Raw genomic sequence first — 20,144 nt, forward strand, 5'->3', positions numbered from 1 at the left:
AGAGCGATGGTCGCGCGTCGGCAGACATTCAACTGGGTGGAAGGGGGGCGTGATGGAGTCTATGATAGAGCTGGATGACATGGTGGGTTCCAGAGAGAATCTTTGGGGTGGCATGGCTGGACTCGACTACGGCAGTAGAAGCCGTAGCAGCAGCAATCTGCGACGCTGACGTGTGGTTGTCAGGCCATCGATTGTTGGAAAAGGTCATGCAGTTCCGTTGCGGACTTTTTGTCGGTAGTTTGCCACGACGACAATGCGAATGGGCAGCCGCATCGAGGTTGACGTTGCAGTCCTGCAGTCTCTCTCCTGCTCACAATGTCTGCACTATCAGAAGCTCCGTTGCTACCAGATCTAGTTCTAAGATCATGGTTGTTACCTCAAATATGAAGTTAACAATACCAAGATTGTTAACTTGTTAACATACTTGTTGCATAGATAATAGATAATGTTTTGGATTTAGACGTTGCTCTATGTTGTATTTGAATTGCTTTATTACACAACAGAATCTAGCTGCTTTTATTTTCCAAATATATATTTCATACAGAAGAAAATAAATATAATTGCTCAGAATTTTTATAATTCAAAGCTAATTTCTTAAAAATTTGGTCTAGTTAATAGAACAAAAAATAAGAAGAAAACAAAAGAATTAGTATAATTACTACTTTGGCTGTTACTTTCCTAATATTTTTAATAATCCTAAAATAACACTCATGTGTTTAGACTTGTTATTTTGATTCAAACACAAAGTTGTTGGATAATGGAACTTTAAAATTAGAAGATATTAGTAATACTTGACATCATCTTATATTATGGTTAATGTCAAATTCAAAGTGCCAAATTTATTTTCGGTGGTTCATTTTTTGATATACAAATTTAGATATTGGTTGCAATTAAAAATTAAACCATTGATAGTTTCTTCTATACATTTAAATTAGTTTTAATACATTCAAAATTTGTCAATAATAGAAATAAAAGAATTAAAGTAAATAAAATTTCCTTAAATCATTAATGAATCTAAAATAATTTTGTAGATATTTTATTCATTAATATATTATTGTTATAATCTATAATGTAGATACTAATGACCACATTCGATTAATAAAAGATAGATATGTGTTTTATTTATTTATTTATTTTCTTCTAATAATTTTATTTATAACATGATTTGTTTTATAGTAAAAAACTATTTAATTAAAAAAATAGCAATCAAATTGCCTAATACTAAGTATTGTCTATTATTATTCACTATAAATCTTTTTTATTGATAATGATGAGTTTTTAATTAAAATACTTAAAAGCATTAAAAATTATCTAATGAAAAGAAATTCTCTCTCTCTCTCTCTCTCTCTCTCTCTATATATATATATATATATATATATATGTGTGTGTGAGTGTGTGTGTGTACATAAATATATGTATAAATACATACAAACATACATACACACATACATTGGTTTTTTAAAATAAATTTTTATATGATTTGGCTCTATTAAAGAATCACAAGATATTATTAATTATATAATACTATAAATATTTATCTTTAAGTGCTATCCAAAGTTTCAATTATTTTTTTAGTATTTTGTATATCCAATGTTTATTTGTTATTCAAAAAATATATACAAATATAACCGTAGTAGCTTAAATTTATTGCAAATGATTGACTTGGATATTATGATGTTAGTGATTCTAAATTAGATATATATTGAAAAAACTACAATAAATAAATGATTCTTAATGATAGCTCATTGGTTTGTATTTTAAATACCACTTGGAAACCAAATAATGCAATAGATGTATGTTGATTTTATTCTATAAATTACTTAAAATCATGTTTTAAGATTTCTTAAAAATAAATTTACATATATATAAATACATTTATATATATATATATATATATATATATATAGGTTTTTTTTAATATCATATATTTTATTTTGTATTTTTGATAATATATCAAACTACCTCATATGTCTAAATAAAACATTTCAGCACAAATTCAAAACCTGTTTTATAAATATCAATGACAAAAGCTTTATCAAAATTTTAAAACCGAATTCAATTTAATAGTTTTTTTAACATGATTTAAATTATAAATTGAAAAATTAACTTAAAGGTAGAAAATCTTTATTAAGACACTCAAAATTAACAATAAAATAATTTTAATCTATGCATGTTGTTTTAAAACATTGCAATCTAAAGAAAAATTGAATTAATTTTTGCCTAATTTATATTATTAAAAAAAAGTATATATATATATATATATATATATATATAATTTGAACCAAATTGTTTCAGGAAAATAATAGTTGACTAGAATCTTTAAAGTCTAGTCAAATTAATATACTAAGCACCTACCAAATAGGACATATAATGTGTTGTAAGAAAATTACTCTTGTCTCATTTTGGAACCAATATTGAAACATTTCATTGTTTTTATTATACTACATGATTGGTAATTAAACTATATATAGTATGTCTTAGATAATGATTTATAGATTAATCACATCTTATTTAAGAAGCAAGTATGGATAAATTTTTTTTGTTAATACATCAGTTTATCTAGTCAAATTATTAGCTAGTATCTAATTAGCTTGCATCTAATTAGCTTGCATCTATTTAGGTAATTAAGACTTGGAATTATATTTCTAATTTAAAGATACATCTATAGATAATCTTCTTGTATGTAAACAATGTATTGTTAGAGTCATTTATAACATTAAGAATATAACACAATTGTTTTTTAAAAGTTTTTAAATTTTTATTTTGAGTCTTCTTCAAACTTGGTTTTAAAGCCAATATAAAAAGTCTTAATTATCATGAGTACTTCTTCATTGGTCAAGACACTTGTTTTTGTAAATGGTTTTTTCAACCATCTATCTAAAAGTAAACCAAATGGCTTTTTACCATTGCAATTGTCACAAATTAGCTATAGTGTTTATAATGCATCCATTTTTGCAAGTGGTAGTTTCAACTACCTATCTCAAATTAATATAAATGGCTTACTGCCATTGCAATTGTAAAATATCAACTATGATATTTATAATGCATTCATTGTTTATTTTCAACATTTTAAAACTTGTATTGAAGTTGATTATAACTTTAACATGCCAAGTTTATAGCTTTTGCTAGAACAAGCTACAAAAATAATTGAGCTACACAACATTGTCAAAATCTAAAAATGCTATTATTTTTTAGAATCATAAAAATCCACACAATAAGAATTTTTTATTTTTTATTTTATTTTTTCTAATCTTCAACTAGTTGATTTTCTCATTGATGCCTTGTTTAATTCTTGGAGCAATTTTATTGCCACTTAAGGTAAAATCTCAAATCTTATTTTTATTAATTAACTCTTAAATATATCATCATAAAATTTAATGCCTCTAAAACTTGTATCTTTTATGTTAAAGAGAATTTACTAAGCCAAACAATTCTAGACCAAATTGCTTCTCAAACCTTCTTTATATTGAATTAATTTTTTAAACTATTCTAATTCTACACACTATCACAAGTCCAACAAATCTTATTCTTTATCAATTATTTTCCATTTATATGGAATTTCTAGTCAAAAATCACTAAACTATTGTAAGAAGAAATAAAATTAGGAAAACTTTGTAAAATCACATGTTAAGATATTCACCACAAATAACATATTACATTCATTCTTAGCCGTAATTGAATCTTCACCAATATATGAAGCTTGGTATTTGGATTTAAGAAGCAGCCAACATATGTCACCTCTAAAAAAAACACATCTTTTTTGTAATTACTAAGAGCTTGTCATATCCAAGATACTCTTATTGGGTGAGTACAACCCATACAAAGCTTTGAACTTTGGCTTTAAACTTCTCAAACTTGGTAATAGATAATATTTATTTGTTAATTTTTTTTTTTTTTATATTTACTTGGCTTAGCTAAAACATTTCTCTCTATGACACAACTTACAAAATACTTATAATATTATAGGTACCTTTAGTGAAAATATATAAAGATCACTTTTCCAACTAATAATCAAGACATAACTTTTTGCATCTCCATGTTCAACCATCTCTTTTCTTTGGATATTATTGTTGATCCTATATACAAAGCAATGCTAATACAACATCTACAAAGTCTAAATATCTCACCTTAAAGTGGAGTGGCACAGTGGACTTAAATACTCCAATTTTTAATCTTTGAGCAACATGCAAACTCATAAGATGGTTACTTCTCCCCAGAACATTTTCCAAAATATTGGGAACACATTACAATTACAATTGCTTTTCTCTACCTCATATCCTAAACAGACCACTTCCTGATATCCTAAACAGAAACATGTTGGAAACATGCAGGTGAGTCTGAACACATTCTGAAGTCCTCCTGTTAAAGTGGTGCTTCGTCTCTTCCCTTGTTCTGCCCATCATCACATGATCTCTCAAACACATTCGGACGTGTCGGCATTAGATTCATTTCACGCATTTCTCAGTTTTGAATTCGATTTATTTTGTCGTATACCAGGTCAAAAAGAGTGACCACCAAATTCCGAAGCGTCTTCGGTGGGAGGCTTCCTCCAACTCATCATGTGCAGGTCACCCAACATCTGTTCGCTCAATTATGCACCACACTGCGACTGGAGTGCCCCAGTAAACTGAACAAAGACAGGAAGACACACGTCCAAAACGAAGAGTTGAAATAGTTCACGGATACCCTTCAAGAGGGACTGGATTGAATATTCAAGCCAAAAAACGTGCTGCACAGGAAACCCATCTCACTATTTACAAGATTCCTAAAGATTTTCTCATCTCACTAGTTGCGAAACTTCGAGAAAAACATTCTCATCTATCTAACTGCAAAACTCCCAGGGTCTAAACCCGCTCAATCTTGGCCGCTGCCAGGAATCCTCGCATTCTTCTCATGAATGAGAACTCGCTGGTTCTCCGACATGAATGAATCTCTTTGTAACCGTCATCCTGTTGATCGCTTCACATGCAGTAGTGCACTCTACACTCCCCTTTGCCGCTTCGTAATGCCACGGCTCATCCAAACATGTCTAAACGTCCTCGGAGACTGGTACCACGTCCCTCGATGTGGCCCACCCCGTTGCGGACGCTGAGAGCCATTATTCAACGTACCGGTTGGGTCCCAGTTCGTCGGTCCTCCATCACCTTGGCCACCCATCCTGACGCTTGAGAAGCAGAGACCAATAACTGTTTCCTCAGAGGCAGTGGAAAGCTAAGAAGCTGTCCCCCACGAATTGAGAAGCAAAGCAAGCCTGCTGTGAGGATACACGAATAGCTTCACACCGATTCGACCCACAAACAGAGCACAGAAGGCGCAAGAACAACACATGATCCATCTCGTGGAATCTCTCCAACTTATACACGAGCTCCATGCCTGCGCAACGCTAATCAGAAGCCTCCGAGTCTACAATGCGAGAAACAGGAGATGGATTGTGCGGACACCAAGGCTGTGTCTGCAAGCCAGTGTGAGAGGCACTGGCAGCGAGGAAGATGGAGAGAAGATCACGTGTCGGCAGGCATTGAACGAGGTCGAGGGGGGTTGAGAAGGAGTGTGCGGTAGAGGTCGCAGACTTGGTGGGATTGTGAGATGGGAAGAGCTGCCAATCTCCATGCAGTTTCGTTGTGAAATCCTTGTCGGTACATTTCCACGACGAAGTCGCGACTGGGCAGGCGCGTGGAGGGTGGCGGTGGAGTTCTGTAGACCCGCCCTCCAGCACGGGAAGTCTGTGCAATCGGAACTTCCATTGCTTTCCTGATATCATTGAAGAGGTGCTTTTGCCAGGCGAATCCCATCCATGAAAAGACTCTTTCACCGGGGAAGTGTGTAAGTTTGTACTCGTTTGCTTATATATATTAATATTCTGTGTGTAGTGTGATGAATGGTTTTCGATGTCTTATATGTTTTTTGATAAATCATAATTTTAGTATCACACACATACTGTACTGTTATGTTTTTTCTTGGAAAACGCGCGTAAAAGAATAGAATGTGAGATGCTTACGAGTAAAATTCATAGAAGGCTCAAATGTTTAGTAGTGAAAACACACTTCGTTTACATAATTAATGAGACGTATTTCATAAATGTATGGAGAATAATTTAACAGAGAAAACTTGCTCATTTGTTTTAGTTTTAAAACGTACTATTCTACCTGGACAGGTTTGGGATATAGTTTCGTGAAAATATTTTGGGTATTAATAATGTAGTAGGGGTTGGGACTTGGAACAACATGGTTTTTAGTTTTAATGGTTGAAAGTTGAATTTTATTTTTTTATAAGAATTACGTTACAGAATATCAAGTAAAAATTTAGCTACTCTATGTTTCTTACGCCATTACTGAAATAAAAACTCGGTACAATTTTTTTGAATATATTTTAATAAAATGAAGAATAATCAAAAGAACGACGGAAATTTTGATGTAGGTAAAGGATGGATTACCATTGGTAGTTTTAAATTATTACGAATTTTCTAAAACACAAGTCATACCCAATGCTTGATTCCTAAAACCTAAAACCTCATACGAACGGACCACAAGTGACCTTCATCTGATTGAGGAAGAGACACCGAAATCAGACCTGAGCTACGATCGTAGCTAATGGCGATGTCTATGGAGTCATCAAGGATACAACTTTGCGGTCTTTGTGAAGCATAGACCCCCAACGTTCCGCATCCATGCACTTGCATGGTTACAGTTCTGCCTTGGGTGTCATACTCAAGTCCTCTTAATGCTCCCCCCGAGTTGAACATCTTGATCAAACCCAGAGGTGCAAAACACAGCTGGGCATCCACATTCTGCATAGCCAAGTTAATTATTAACTGAAGGGACGGTTGAACAATTTAAACGAATGAAACCACTTCAAGAAGAGTAGCTGCAGAAAAATCAGTGAAAGCAATATAAACATCTATGGACCAGAAAAGTGTCTTTCTGGACACCCTGTTCTGCACTTCAGGAGTTTCTATGACGTGGGAAGGAGCTGATTTCTGCGTGAGGGAATAGATATAGGCACTAAAATAAGAAGCACAATTGGGGATGGAATCAAACCTTCACAGGTGTAACTGTGAACAACTCATACTCCAACTTCCGTAACGTTATGGGCAATGCTGCGTTGCGAGGAATCCTGATAAGCTCACAAGTTCGATGACTAAGAACGATGCAATCACCATCCCACCCATCTGGTGCTGCGTCACCCAAACGCTCAATATCAGCAGAACGAACACTGCCTGAGATCGGATCCGGGTCGACATCATGGATCATATACTTCTTGTCCAACTTACACCATCCTGCTCCTTGGCAGTTGAAGATGCCTATTACTCCTCCACACTTGTTCATGTTCCAAATCTTAAGCAAACTACACAAAAGATTGCACGAGTGTACATGTTACTTGAGTATTTTAAATAGTGTGTTGAGGAAATAGCACTTCCAGGAGGTGATAAATCAAAATAAAAAAAAAAACCGCTTCCTTCGTCAAAACTAGATTAGATATTGATACTTTGTATGAATATATGTCAAACATATTTAGTATTTTGGATTAAAACGGAAGTCCTGTGATCACCTTTTACCATCCCTAGAAGGATCAGAAAATAGACAGTCACGAGTGGGGCGGCCTGGAAGCAAAGCTCGCAACACCGTTCCATCAGGCAACACCAGTTTCTTTAATAGATCAAAGTCGTGGTTTCCAGGTTTGTCGCTGCACACATATCCATTAATAATTCTGGTTAATGTAGCCATGTATAATTCGGTCCTGGAATACTAGACTATTTCTGCATCGAGATGAATAACACAGATCAAATATGCGATGATAAGTTGAGAACGGTCGCTCACCTAACATAAACTGCACATCCTCCTATAGCACGGGCAGCCGCATGGTACTCTGCTGCCGGGTGCAGACTCTGCTCCCAGTAACATAAAGTAATGTCAGTGGCACACAATACATAAATTGTGTCTAAAACAATGTCGGACTTTTGTATGCATGCTCAAAAAGTGGTGGAGCTTTCAAGTGACATAATTTTTCTGACCTTGTATTTTTCTAGTATCGACTTGTCCTACATTTACCTTAGAAATAAGGAATGAATTGGTGAAATTTTTTCAAAACGAGGAAACAAACTTTGGATGAGAAGATTACATGGAACATGTCCCAGTCTGGCTGCATAAATTCTGAAAGAAACAAGGTGTTATATGCAACTGATGCAATATGAATAGTATGAGAAGCTGGGTCTCTTGGCCAAAAATCATCTGATGCTCGCACTACAGCGGTTCGCTTTGAGCTGCCACAAAAGAAGGCACAACATTGTCCATCGTCAGATTACCCTGCTTCCAACGCAATCTTGGTAAAGGAAATATAGTTCATAAGGATTTATTGGGTCTCACCCAATCACTATTACAATGGATGTCATCTGATCAACGTATCGAGGCTTTGTGCAATTGAGGGAGAATGAGAGAGCTGCAATTGAGTCAACGAACTCCTTTATACAATAAAGTAGATGAACCTTTAAATGTTGTGCTAACCGAAATATGAATAGACGCAGGTGGAAGCTTACTAGTAAAGGTTGTCAGTACTATGGCTCATGCAGCTAATGCACCCATTTTCTGGGAAATTGCGAGCTATAGAAGCCTCTAAAGCTTCATGAACTTGCTGCACGAGCTGCACACGGCCACCAAGTCCTGCACTTAACGTCTCAAAAATATTTTGTACGTCAACCTTGACACCATCCACACCAGCGGCAGCTAGGTAGCGGTGAAGCTCATCATAGAAAGTAAAAAACTCCTTTGGGTTAACTAAGCCCAAGCCATTCACAGTGAGACTGTCAACGGACATATCAGGCTGATTATCCAACACGCCTGGGGAGTGTACGGGATATACAAGGCTTGAATTATAGTTCTTGGTATTCAATCCTCCAGGTTGGACTCCTCCCCAATATCCAGCCAGCGCATGCCACACGTACACGTACCTAATAGCAAAAAATAATCACCGTTGATAGTTGCTAACTGTTTCTGAATTGACGTTTTGTTCCACAGTAGACACTGCAAAAACATTTACGGCAGTCTCAACACCACCAATCTTGTCTCTTGGTTGCATGTGCTACACTATAGTTTAACTAGTAAGTTTCGGGTCAAAATCCACTTACTTGAGATTGAAATTGGTTTTTGCATCAAGAACAGTGTGTTGAAGTCCTAGACTTTGATCTTCAGGCCACAAACCTGGTACACCATCCTTCTGAAACTTGTGATTTTCCCTGATATGTGTGAGCCTACTTGCATACCTGCAAACAATATCGTGGGTTTGGAGCAATGAAAGAGGTCACAATAATCCTATCTGAAGTGAAAGCCTCTAATAATCATATCATTAAGCATAGAATAAAATCAATACTCCGCAATTTTATGGTAAATGAGAAACATGAAGTACGAAAAGCAAAATGCAATTTTCTGAGCGAGTGGATGGAAAGAAAGAAGCGACCAGGTTACATATACTTACTGGGGGCCTTGAGTAACAGCTGCAGCCTCTTCTGGTGATCTGTTGTCCTCCGCAATGGATTGCCAGCCATCATCAATGATCAGAAACCGAGCTGGTGTTCCACCTCCTGCCAGACTGGGCAATATATTTGCCAAAGATGTAAATATACTGAATCGTCTTTTGATCCAGCCAGCCATTCGTCATAATTCATCACTAAACAGCAGGTTAATGGACCTAAAAAAACTACAAATTATCAACCTTGACAATCCCTGCTTGACGCCCTCCGCAGAAACATCTGTATAGAAAGCGTCCCATGTACACCAACCAAAATAGTCCAAAATTCCTGGCATCTGAACCCGCCATCGATCGAACCATGTCAAGAATCGTTCATAGTTCATAATTGCAAGAATTTTCAGTATTACTCCTACAGTACTTTCAATAAATTATTCATACACGAAGCTCTACGCTGTTTTAGACCACCGCAATTCTGATCTATACCACAAACACTCAAATTCTGAATGTTGAAAAAGGCATGATAATTTAGGAATAGGTTACATATTCTAAGAAACTGACGAATCTGAACAAGACCAAGAGGAAATTCCAAGTGAAAGACGCACACACCTGCTTATTTTCACGATGAACGAATGTCTCCAAGTGTCCTTCCACAGCTCTAAAGAACAAAAAAATAAAAAGAATAAATTCAAGATTCGAGTGAGTCAAAAGCTTGTAATTAAAGAATACACTTTCAACACAAACAAGGACAACAATCATTTACACTAGTAATTAAAACAAAAAAGATGTTAACTATGAATTACAGCTTCCAAATACGTTAGGCTGACGAGAGCTCCTGCAGACCATAGAAATCCGGAATAATTGCTGAATGTAATGTACAAATTACGAGACGAAGAGTTGTACTAAATACCTTACTGCCTCTGAGATAACCTCAAAAGGGTTAGTACCCACATTCACATAAATTGCATTTAACGAACAATTTGTGGTGACAGCGGGGTCTCCTGCTCAATCAAACAAACCAAAAGTATTAGAGATCAAGATCCATAATCAAGGAATGGAGAACACACGAAGGGCATGAAAAAGATGACTAAGGTAACACATTACATTGACTTAAAAGTAATGTACAGATATAGAAGAATTTATCGTTCAAGTCATACTCACCACTTTCAACACACAATTGAAGAAAGTTCTCAGTATTGCCAAGAAGACAAGCCCGAAATGCGCCATCTATGATTGGCAGCAAGACAGTGAAGTTCTCTGAAGGTCCTTCCAAGAGCATGAATTGTGTCTCATGTGGAACCTCCCGTCCACAAGAACCCATTCTCTGTGTCATCCACCACAGCTTGAAGCGGAAGCAACACAAGAAACGGATATTCCTGCAAGAACGTTCAATTTAATACAGATTCTGAACTAAAGTAACGAAAGTTAATTACCAAGAGTCACCAGATAAGAGTAGGAAAATTAAATGTCAGGAGGCGTACTGGAGAACACCGAGTGGAACCACGTGAAAGCTGTTGCTCTCTGGAAATGAGGCTCCCAGGAAGCCCCCGTGTAGATTAGGATCACCGATGAAGTGCACGTTGGATGGGATGTTCCTGAGTAAAGGTTCTCCATAGACCAGCAAATGGCCATCCTGGATTGAAATGTCCGCTTTAACAGTCATCGGGTACTCGCTCAAGGAACCTCTAGAAAAAAACTTGTCGATAAACCCTGCAGAAACCTCTGCAATCGAAGGCTCCGGATTGTCTCTAATCAATATTTAGAAGGTGCTATGCGGGAAATCGTTTAAAATTTTGAAGCTGTGAAAGCCTAAAATGCCGACAGCTTCCTTTCCAAATAATATGAAAACTATAGGAGCTCACACGGGATTTTCTTCCTGCTTGTTCCTAAGGACACAATCTGTTGAAATCCATAGAGTTCTCCATGATAGCGATAGAAGATGCGTGAGTTCCAGGGTTTTTCCCCGTGAGAAAAGTACTAAGTCCTGACGCAGGCTTATGATATATAAACTTCGATCACCTCCCTTCACTGCCAGCCACAGCTCAATCGTCAATCCAGTGATGCACCGAAAGAACAAGCAGCTCACACTCGTTGTTCCAAAATCAAGAATTTTAAGCCAATCTCAAGTCAGTCACCTCCTAATCGAACTAATGTCCATATCTACTACAGCGCAAACAAACACCCCGCAAGGCCAGGCTCATCTCAAGATCACCGGATCTAATGGGTCTTCAAAGATTCTTACACTCTTCGTAAGCTCCTGGCGACCACTCAAGTTCCTCATATTGAACTTCTCGAGGAAACAACGATAATCGCTTACAAATCTCTTGCTCACCTTCTTCACCTTGAACGATCTAAACAATCCCAAAAAATCGCACCGGCACTGCAGTACTACCTCAACTTGCATGAAGGCACGAATTTCAAAAGTCCAAAAACAAGGGCAAAGAGGAATAACACCAACAGATAGAGACGGAAACCGCCGATAAGGTCGAAAGGGAGCACCCATCACATTCTTTCTGCTTGGCCCACATCCCCCCCCCCCCCCCCCCCACTTCCGACCATCTAGGGTACAATAAGAATCTTCCCCCTAACAAACCTCTAGTTACCCTCAAGTCATATTACATACGACAGTAATCTAAATACTGTGCAAGCTTGTGATAGGTTTTGGAGCAAAAAAAAATGATGATCCCCAAAATCACTGTGGCGAGAGAATGTTCTTCGGCTGCCAGCAGAAAGTAATTTTTTGTACGCATCATCTGGTCCCCCTTTATTGCACCACATATCAGATGGGTATTCGTGCAGAAGCTGAGGTGTCGCTAAATTAATACTACTTCTGCTGCAACTGAGAATCAGGCCATAATGAGAACCACTTTGATGCCGTGGAAATCTAATGTGGATGTTCCTTTGTGGTGATCGTTGTAAGAAAAGCGCCATTCGGATAACCATCATAAGTTGCTGAGAATACGTAACAATCAGAGCGTTTGGAAGCAGGTGGTCGTTCGCCAGCAAAGCGGATGCTGAGAGAGGAAGCAGGGTTCATACATGGGAATGAATGTGGCTCGAACGTGAAATTTTCACTGTTTCGTAGTATTTCGGGAACCTCGTGATGTGAATCAGAATCGTGCGCAGCATGCATTTGTATACAAGACCTATCATGAACAGAAACAGAGAAGAATATTACATGTGCTAAGGTACTAAAATTTACTAAAAGCTCTGGACAATACCTCATTGAACTCACTAAAATATTGCAAGAAAACTCAATATCTTGTCAATACCAGTGCTCCAAACCCAATAAGACGAAATTACCAATGCTATTTGATTAATGTACTATAAATCAAAGTCGTACAGATCTTCATAACGAAGCGAGTGTGCAGCACTTGCTGTGAAAGATGTCGACCATGTAAGGCAACAAATTCTACATAACTGAGGCAAATGACCTGAAGCACTTGCTTACGACTTCCGACTTACCACCTCTACTGATATGTGGCACTACACTATTTTATGCAGTCGTGCCACAATTGTTACGGTAATAATCAACCTGTTAACTAGGTCGTGTTCTAGAAACTCAGATTCTGAACACCATTTAGAATCGACACGGAGGTAATTAAACTAGAGGGTTAGAGATTTCCAGGTACGAGTAATAAAATGGAAAACAACGAGATCCTGCAGAACCTGGGAAAAGATCTTCAACTCCACGTTGGCATTCTCCTGCAAGGAAAGACAGGGTCCCCTAACCATTTTCCATACCTATCAGCCAATCCTTACCTTTGCAGAAACAAGATTTGTAGCTGAGTGAAGAAAAGCTGCAAGACGCAAAAGAAAGTATAAAAGAAGGTAAGAGAGAGAGAGAGAGAGAGAGAGAGAGAGAGCAGGCGCAGAAGGAAATATGCAGATATCCAGTGTGGATGGAGGCCAAAAGTCTCGGTTTCACGCTGAAAAGGCTAGAAAGGCACGTGCAAATCGAGTGGCTATGTTGCTGAACACTTACCTAAAGCAGAGCTTGTGAGACACGTGCCACTGCTGCAGCATTTTTAGTCCTGAAAGCATGCGCATGCACTCCTCCCAACCCACCATCCCAACCCAGCCCTCCCACCATTTTCCCAGGATTGAAGCGGATCTCAAACCATGCGGTACATACTATAACTACAAAGGAAAAGCAATGCATAACAGGGTGCAATAGCCTCAGAGACATCTTAAAAACTCATCTAAGAATATGGCAGCACACTAACATACAGATACAATATTCACAGTCAATGCTGGACCTGCGCAAAAAAATTCAAAAAACTTACAGGCTTCACCTAAGATATGGTGTGCTCAGCTGCGATAAAGACGGACAAACCGAGCCCGTGCCCAAGTACCTCCCAGCCAAACCCCAAAAGCCCACAAGCGTTCACATCCTGTCAAGGACTAGCCCCTAGAAAAAGCAAGTGCTTGACAATGCACTTGCTTTTCAGAACACTTAACAACAGTGCTACCTAGCTGGCGTACCTCACAGTCACCACTACAATCTCTCCTGAAGACTGACGATTTTGCTCAAGGAGGGAAAGGGAGGTTGAAGGGCTATCATTAAAAATAAACGATAAATAAGGAAGAAGAGATAGAGCTAGAAAGAAAGAAAGAAAGAAAGCTAAGAACCAACGTCTGCAGCATTTAAGTCAAACTGACTTCTGCATATTGTGTGCACAACACGCTCAGATACCACAGTTACCACAGGCACTTTTGAAAACCAAGATGATTTCTTGGAAATGATGAAAAGAGTACATAGTGTCAACAGAACCATAACCTCTGCGTAAGGTGAATTGGCCAGTCCAGAGCTACCTACAATGGTTGATACGAGCCAGGGTACGTCGATAGAAAATGCCGTCGTGGAGCCAAAAGACAGTTACAAAGGCGGCCTGCTTCATTGCCATGTCCGTCCATACTGCATACAAGCACGTCAAGAGAGGACAAATGACCAACCAACTTTAACCATTCCCCCCAGCCCCACCCAGAGGATCACGTACTGAAGTGCCTTCACCAACTGAAGTCTTGAACACCGCTCCATTTCCTTGTCAACTTCAAAGTTCGCCTGCATGGGCCACATTTATTCCACCAGCGTCTTCGATCAAGTTTATACAGACACACGAAATAAAGCAGTGTATCCAAACCTACCAGCAATCTACTTTAATAGCTCTGACTAGTGATTCATATACTAAGATCTGCTAACACAAAAATGGCTCACTAACATACAGTCCCTTATTCGCTGGAGCTGAAGCTCTCTGAAGGCGACTTGGAGAGTTCTTTTCGTTTCTTCTTGTGTCTACTCGAAGACTTCTTTCTCGCGACCCCTTCATCAGATTCCACTGTACCCTTGTCTGCATCCACTGAAAGTGATTTCTCCGACGACTTTCTTGAACGGTAGTGCTTATGCTTTGTTGTAGTTTCATCATCACCACGGTTACTCTTACCTCCACCAGATGGTGATAATTCCGGGGACTCTGATGGAGATCGTTTCCTTCGGTGGTGTTTATGTTTACGGCGCTTCTTTTCCCGTTTCTCAGAGTCATCTTTCCTACGCTTCTTCTTGTGCCGCCGCCGTTCCTTCCGTTGGTCTGCACCCTCTTCCTCGTCCTCATCTTCAGCTATTTCTACATCTACATCAACTTCATGACGGTGTTTCTTCTGATGACGCCGATGACGTTCTCGACGAGGATCTTGATCTTGATCGTCGTCCACTTCTTGAGATTTTCTCCTACGTTTCTTGTCTTTGTCATCATCATCTCCAGCCTTTCGTAATTTCTTTCGAGATCTTTTACCTCGATCATCTTCTTCCTCGCCCACCTCTCGTGACTTCTTTCTAACCCTTTTTCCCTGATCTTCTCCATCAGCATCCATACCGCGTGCTTTTTTCCATTCTCTCCTATCATAATCTTCGTCTCCTTCTGAAATGTCAACTGTTTTACTTTGATTTTTCTTCTCATCACCTATGTCCTCATCCAATTCTTCCTCTGCTTTAGATTTATCGTAAACAGTGTTAACTTCATTTTCCTCATCAATCGTTTTAGATTCCTTCAATCTTACATCCACTTTTCTCGGATCGTTTATCTGTTTCACATTCTCCACTAAAAATGAATTTTCATCTCTCGATTTCTGAACAAATATCTCCTCCCTAACGTCTGTGCAGACGAGTTTTTCGGTAATCATATCTGGTCCAATCATCTTCCCCTTCATTTTCTCATCTATGATCTGAGCAGTAGAAACTGTGAAATTCTCAACGACTCTTGCAACATCGACCAAATTGCTTACAGGGTCTTTCACTCTCTCCGGAGGAGACAGGACACGCTTTGGTGGTCCTTCAACCTGCATGTCAGCAATATCGAAGTCACTGTCCATGTCTCTTGTACCCCAACGTCCGTGGTCGTTGCTCTCAACACCGTTCTGAGCTTGTCTAGTGCCCTTGACCTCCTTTCCCTGAAATTCTGCAACTTTTTTAACGATCTTGGCGTCTCTGATAGAATCACACCCTTTACCATTCTGCACCTCCCTCTCCTCTTCGACCTTGCTCTTTTTGACGGTGACTCTTTCCTTTTTAACCTTATTCTTATTTTTTTCTCGTCCCTGAGATTTAAAGTCATCTCGCCAATCATCAATTAGCTCTGTTTCTTCTTCCTCACTAACATCGTCACCTGTTGATGTACTCTCTTTGCAGCACTTCTTCAATGGCTTTTTGAAATCCTTAACATCAGATCCTACAGCAGCTTCTGGTGAAGGTGCACTTCCAGAAACAGCGTTCTTAGAGCCATCAAAGCTACTTAATTGTTGCCTTCTTTTGTCTTCAAGGTCTTTCAGGATAGTTGCAGTATCCAGTTTTGTATTTAAAGAGGACTTGATCTCCATCAAAACCTCATCGACTGCTGTACCTTTATTAGCTACTCTTCCATTTCCCACGACAACATCTTTTGCAGATGAATCTCTCTTGGGTTGATCAATTTTCACATGATCGGTCTTGTCTAATTCTTTCCTAACGCCGTCAACAGAATCGAGGCGCTCCCTTCCTTTTGGGCTCATAATGTGGTCCTTTGAAGTACCTGGACTGCTGACAAGCTTTCCACCCTTCGGACTGCCTTTTCTTCTTGCAGGGGTCGCACTTCCACTGCGAGGAGTCTTTGAGCGACTCTTTCTAGTCTCTTTCGACCGAGACCTCGTCCGTCTTGAGCTTCGTGTAGTAGATCTGTGGTGTGATTCATAGGTACGGTATCGTCTGGGTGATGGAGTTTTCCCCCTACAATTTTCAAAATCAAAACATTAGACGTATCAACAGGCTACGGTACAGAAGAGTACAACCCTGCAAAGCTATAAATCTTGCAGTTCGCCTAATTACGTCAAGGTAAAAGGGACTAGTTTGCTGTGCGTAACGACCCGACGTACATAAACACAAAGCATTAATTCCAAAATATAAATTACTTGCCTGAGTGACCGTGACTGTGAACCTGATCGTGTTCGTGACCTCCTCCTCACGCGGTCACGGCTTCGACTCCGACTTCGGGCTCTGCGGCCACTCCGTAAGCTATAAGGATCTCTATTATCTCGCTCCCTCTCCCAATCTCGCCTGGTATAGTACGATGAGTATGAATCACGTCCACCCCTGTATCGAGAGCCGCGCTCTCTGCTCCGATAAAGGTTACGATCCCTGTATCTTGACCGAGATCGCCCACGGCGAAGCCGAGCCGGAGTAGCTGATCGAGAGCGACGGTCACGGTGATACCTTATGGGCGATCTTGAATTGGACCGAGACTTCGTTTTCGAACGTGCACTGCAAAAGACAAACCCCATAAAAGGAAATTTTAGATAACCAAATACTTGTGGAACCTGAATTTTCCTTCATGTCGAAACTAAATCTCATGCAATCATCGAGTATTTTTAAATGGAATCACTAGTACACCAAATTGCAGAGAGAATGTGAAAGAAGCGACTCTTCACAATATTCCAGGAAAACTTTTCAAAACATGAATGCAACTAAAACTGAATTCTGCATCAACAATTGTGGCGTCTAATGAAAGTAATTAACCACCTAGTCTGGCACAATTACTGTATAGTGATTATTCTTGTGTCCTCTAGGCAACTAGAATGTCGATATGGCATATTAATTAGAACTTATGCAAGAAAAGGCTCCGGGAAAACAATAGCCCACCTAGGACTGGTTTGAACTGTTTCGGGTACACCAGCTACTTCCACACCATCATTGGGACCAGCCAGTCGTTTGGATATTTCTGCAGCTCGGGCAGATGCCATCTCCGCTGCAGACTTCACAGTAGCCGCCCGAGCTGCTGCTTGTTGCGTGGCTAATGCCTGCTGCATATACAGGGCCTGCTGAAATTGCATTTGCTGCATGACTACAGCTTGTTGCATCATCATAGGCAATTGAGGTGGTCCCATTCCATTCAGGGTAGACCCAGTACCATGCTTGCCAGAACGTGGTTTTCTTTTCAACTCAACCTTCAGGTTCTGTCCTCCAACTGGCATGTCATTAAGAGACAGCCCGGCCTTGGCACCTTCTGGCCTTGAGTACTCCACATACGCAGTCGTTTTAGATTCTGACATAGCACAATCTACAACTGTTCCACAATAGTTGAATAATTGGCGCAGCTGATCGGCGGTTAAAATAGGGTTGATATTGGTCACGTGAAGGGTACAAATTGGCTCATGATTGTCTTCATCGTCCTCTTCTTTCCCATCCCCATGGTCTTGACCTAGGTTAAATCACATGCAGGGTCAGTGCACAGCATCATTGACTTTCGTTGTAACAACTCATGTTTCGAATAATTTTGAATCAATTATATTTCAAGATCTTGAAGTATAACGTAATATTATCACCATAAATATCATTTAAGTACACAACAGCTACAGATGCTTAAGGACTGAAACTAAATTCAGCTTCGTGTAGAACCATGATTCATGTACAGGCTTAACAACCATAGAACCAAGTGCAAAGTTTAAAACTCTGAGATTTAGACAAGACAAAGACACAGGGCATTGCGAAAACCCAGTAGAACGCTGTTCAAAACAAAGGAAACCTGAAAAGATAAAAACATGCATGGAAACACTTACCCTTGCCAGTAAATCAAATGGCCGACGCTAAGCACCCTACATTGCTATCCTTCTTAACAACACAAAAAAATTGCAAAAAAGAAACAAGCGTCACCTTAAACTTTAACCCGTCAATAAATTGTCGACCGTGCAACCTGCAAACGTCTCATGCTTAAATATAATCTCTCGTACGTCAGTTTAACGACCCCAAGTCCAGAATATCAAAATCTTCTCAGATATTTAAACCTAAATCAACCGATTCCAAAAATACGAAAATTACACACCTGCTTGCTGTTGTTGCTGCTGCTGAGCCGCTTGAGCAGCCTGAAAGGCATTTGCTGCCGCAATGCTCTGTGCTGCAGCCATTGCTGCAGCAGACGGAGCCATCGGCATTTGACTCAATCCTCCCATTGTGCTCCCTGCTGCCAAGGCGGTCATCAATTGATTCTGAGGAGGGTGATTGTACTTGCAATCTGTCCTAGTACACCGTCCATTCAAATAATCTCTGCAAACTTCACCAAAAACAGCCCCAAGACCTGGCAGGACAGCCCCGCCTGAGGTCCCCGTCGTAACCCCAGGAATCATCCCCAACATACCTGGCAACATCCCCTGCATACTGAATGGCCCTATTTGCTGACTTACACCCATGTAGGGCGATGCCCCTAGCATAGGAGCCGATGTGGGCATCATACTGACACCTAGAGGTACATTTCCCCCGCTGAAGAAGACCGGAAATGGACTCCCCGATATAGGATGCCCGTTGCACTCCACGCTCACCATGTAATCCCCCCGCTTCGCCACCGCGTACGTCGCTGTATACGTCCCGTCTGCATGATCCTTCACCACCGCATCCTGCTCTACCCCTCCCACTCCTGCCCCAGGAGTCACTCTAACCCTAATGTACGCTCCACCGTGCGGAATACGCCTCCCATCTGAATCCTTCATCACCACAACAAACGACGCTGCCGCTCCAGCGGCTCCACCCCCCACCCCTGTTCCCGCAGCCGTGCATTTCCCAGGATCCACAGGTCCTATCGGCTTCTTCTCCAATTGATCCACCTCTTCTCCATCGCTATCCGAGTCCATCTCTCCACCTCCTCCTGGCGCCCCTCCTTGCCCCTCCACATCCCGAAATGTGGCATCAAAAGCTGCTCTCGCGGTCGCTGCCTTCTCCTCCTCATCCTTCACCTTAGCTTCCTCCGCGTGCTTCATCCATGCGGGGCGCGTGAGAGCCATTCCACGCCCCGCCATCACTCCCTGTCTTCTCCTTTCAAAACCTCAACTTCACCCCTCCCCATCTCAACCTCAACACTCACCAATACATCCTCCCGCAATACACCGGACGCGTTCTAAATTCAACCTCATCCTCATCCTGCACTCTAAGACCAAACTCTCAGTCGCAAATGCAATTCAACCACCGCAGTCCGCCAACAACACAGCACCCCAAAGAAGTCATGATAACCGCAACAACCTCAGTTACCTCAGGCTTGGCGTGGCCAGTCTAGAGAACCAGGTTGTAACCCATTGAGTCAGCTACCGACCAAACCGAACCACCAGGTTCGGCAAGCTCACCAAAGAATCTATTGAGGTTCGGAAGTTGTTCCAAATTTGTACACCTAGTG

The 20,144-nt window shown here is 40.0% G+C and overlaps 2 protein-coding genes across 7 annotated transcripts; both read right to left on the reverse strand.

Annotated features, from left to right (window-relative positions):
• Nucleotides 1-6,406: 6,406 nt before the first annotated feature.
• On the reverse strand, nt 6,407-12,305 carry LOC112285759 (putative galactinol--sucrose galactosyltransferase 2). 4 transcript variants are annotated; one of them, XM_024526850.3, is made up of 15 exons: nt 11,702-11,925; nt 10,941-11,487; nt 10,621-10,835; nt 10,370-10,460; nt 10,069-10,117; nt 9,706-9,797; nt 9,469-9,582; nt 9,122-9,256; nt 8,857-8,944; nt 8,534-8,637; nt 8,119-8,260; nt 7,818-7,885; nt 7,549-7,683; nt 7,038-7,344; nt 6,407-6,787 (listed from the first exon to the last, which is right to left on the reverse strand). In XM_024526850.3, the coding sequence occupies exons 2-15, from the start codon at nt 11,120-11,122 to the stop codon at nt 6,503-6,505; spliced, it is 2,007 nt and encodes a 668-aa protein (XP_024382618.1). In that variant the 5' UTR covers nt 11,123-11,487; nt 11,702-11,925; the 3' UTR covers nt 6,407-6,502. The 4 variants fall into 4 exon arrangements, with proteins under 4 accessions (XP_024382618.1, XP_090108477.1, XP_090108478.1 ...); XM_090252351.1 differs by having other exon boundaries at nt 8,534-8,944; nt 11,702-12,305; XM_090252352.1 differs by having other exon boundaries at nt 8,534-8,944; nt 11,792-11,980.
• Nucleotides 12,306-12,748: 443 nt separating this feature from the next.
• On the reverse strand, nt 12,749-19,919 carry LOC112285971 (uncharacterized). 3 transcript variants are annotated; one of them, XR_016504410.1, is made up of 6 exons: nt 19,119-19,919; nt 18,807-18,941; nt 17,627-18,185; nt 16,904-17,248; nt 13,445-16,717; nt 12,749-13,259 (listed from the first exon to the last, which is right to left on the reverse strand). XR_016504410.1 is itself a non-coding variant. In XM_024527400.3 (6 exons), exons 1-5 carry the CDS (start codon nt 19,771-19,773, stop codon nt 14,692-14,694), a joined length of 3,723 nt encoding a protein of 1,240 aa, XP_024383168.3. In that variant the 5' UTR covers nt 19,774-19,919; the 3' UTR covers nt 14,174-14,524; nt 14,686-14,691. The 3 variants fall into 3 exon arrangements, 1 of the variants encoding a protein (XP_024383168.3); XR_016504409.1 differs by having other exon boundaries at nt 18,807-18,944; XM_024527400.3 differs by lacking the exon at nt 12,749-13,259 and having other exon boundaries at nt 14,174-14,524; nt 14,686-16,717; nt 18,807-18,944.
• Between the last annotated feature and the right edge of the window lie 225 nt (nt 19,920-20,144).

The sequence above is a fragment of the Physcomitrium patens genome, chromosome 8 (genome assembly GCF_059467195.1).
Source record: "Physcomitrium patens ecotype Gransden chromosome 8, ASM5946719v1, whole genome shotgun sequence".
Lineage (NCBI taxonomy): Eukaryota > Viridiplantae > Streptophyta > Bryopsida > Funariales > Funariaceae > Physcomitrium > Physcomitrium patens.

What these genes read in the sequence shown, in the direction of transcription:
- LOC112285759 (XM_090252351.1), bottom strand. Translation starts at nt 11,122, where the DNA reads ATGACTGTTAAAGCGGACATTTCAATCCAGGATGGCCATTTGCTGGTC. An exon ending in GTTATCTCAGAGGCAGTAAG is followed by an intron (nt 10,118 to 10,369) that starts GTATTTAGTACA and finishes TTTGTTCTTTAG; the next exon opens with AGCTGTGGAAGGACACTTGG. An exon ending in AGTACTGACAACCTTTACTA is followed by an intron (nt 8,261 to 8,533) that starts GTAAGCTTCCAC and finishes CTTTTGTGGCAG; the next exon opens with CTCAAAGCGAACCGCTGTAG.
- LOC112285971 (XM_024527400.3), bottom strand. Translation starts at nt 19,773, where the DNA reads ATGGCGGGGCGTGGAATGGCTCTCACGCGCCCCGCATGGATGAAGCAC. An exon ending in GCAGCAACAACAGCAAGCAG is followed by an intron (nt 18,186 to 18,806) that starts GTGTGTAATTTT and finishes GATTTAACCTAG; the next exon opens with GTCAAGACCATGGGGATGGG. An exon ending in TCACAGTCACGGTCACTCAG is followed by an intron (nt 16,718 to 16,903) that starts GCAAGTAATTTA and finishes TGAAAATTGTAG; the next exon opens with GGGGAAAACTCCATCACCCA.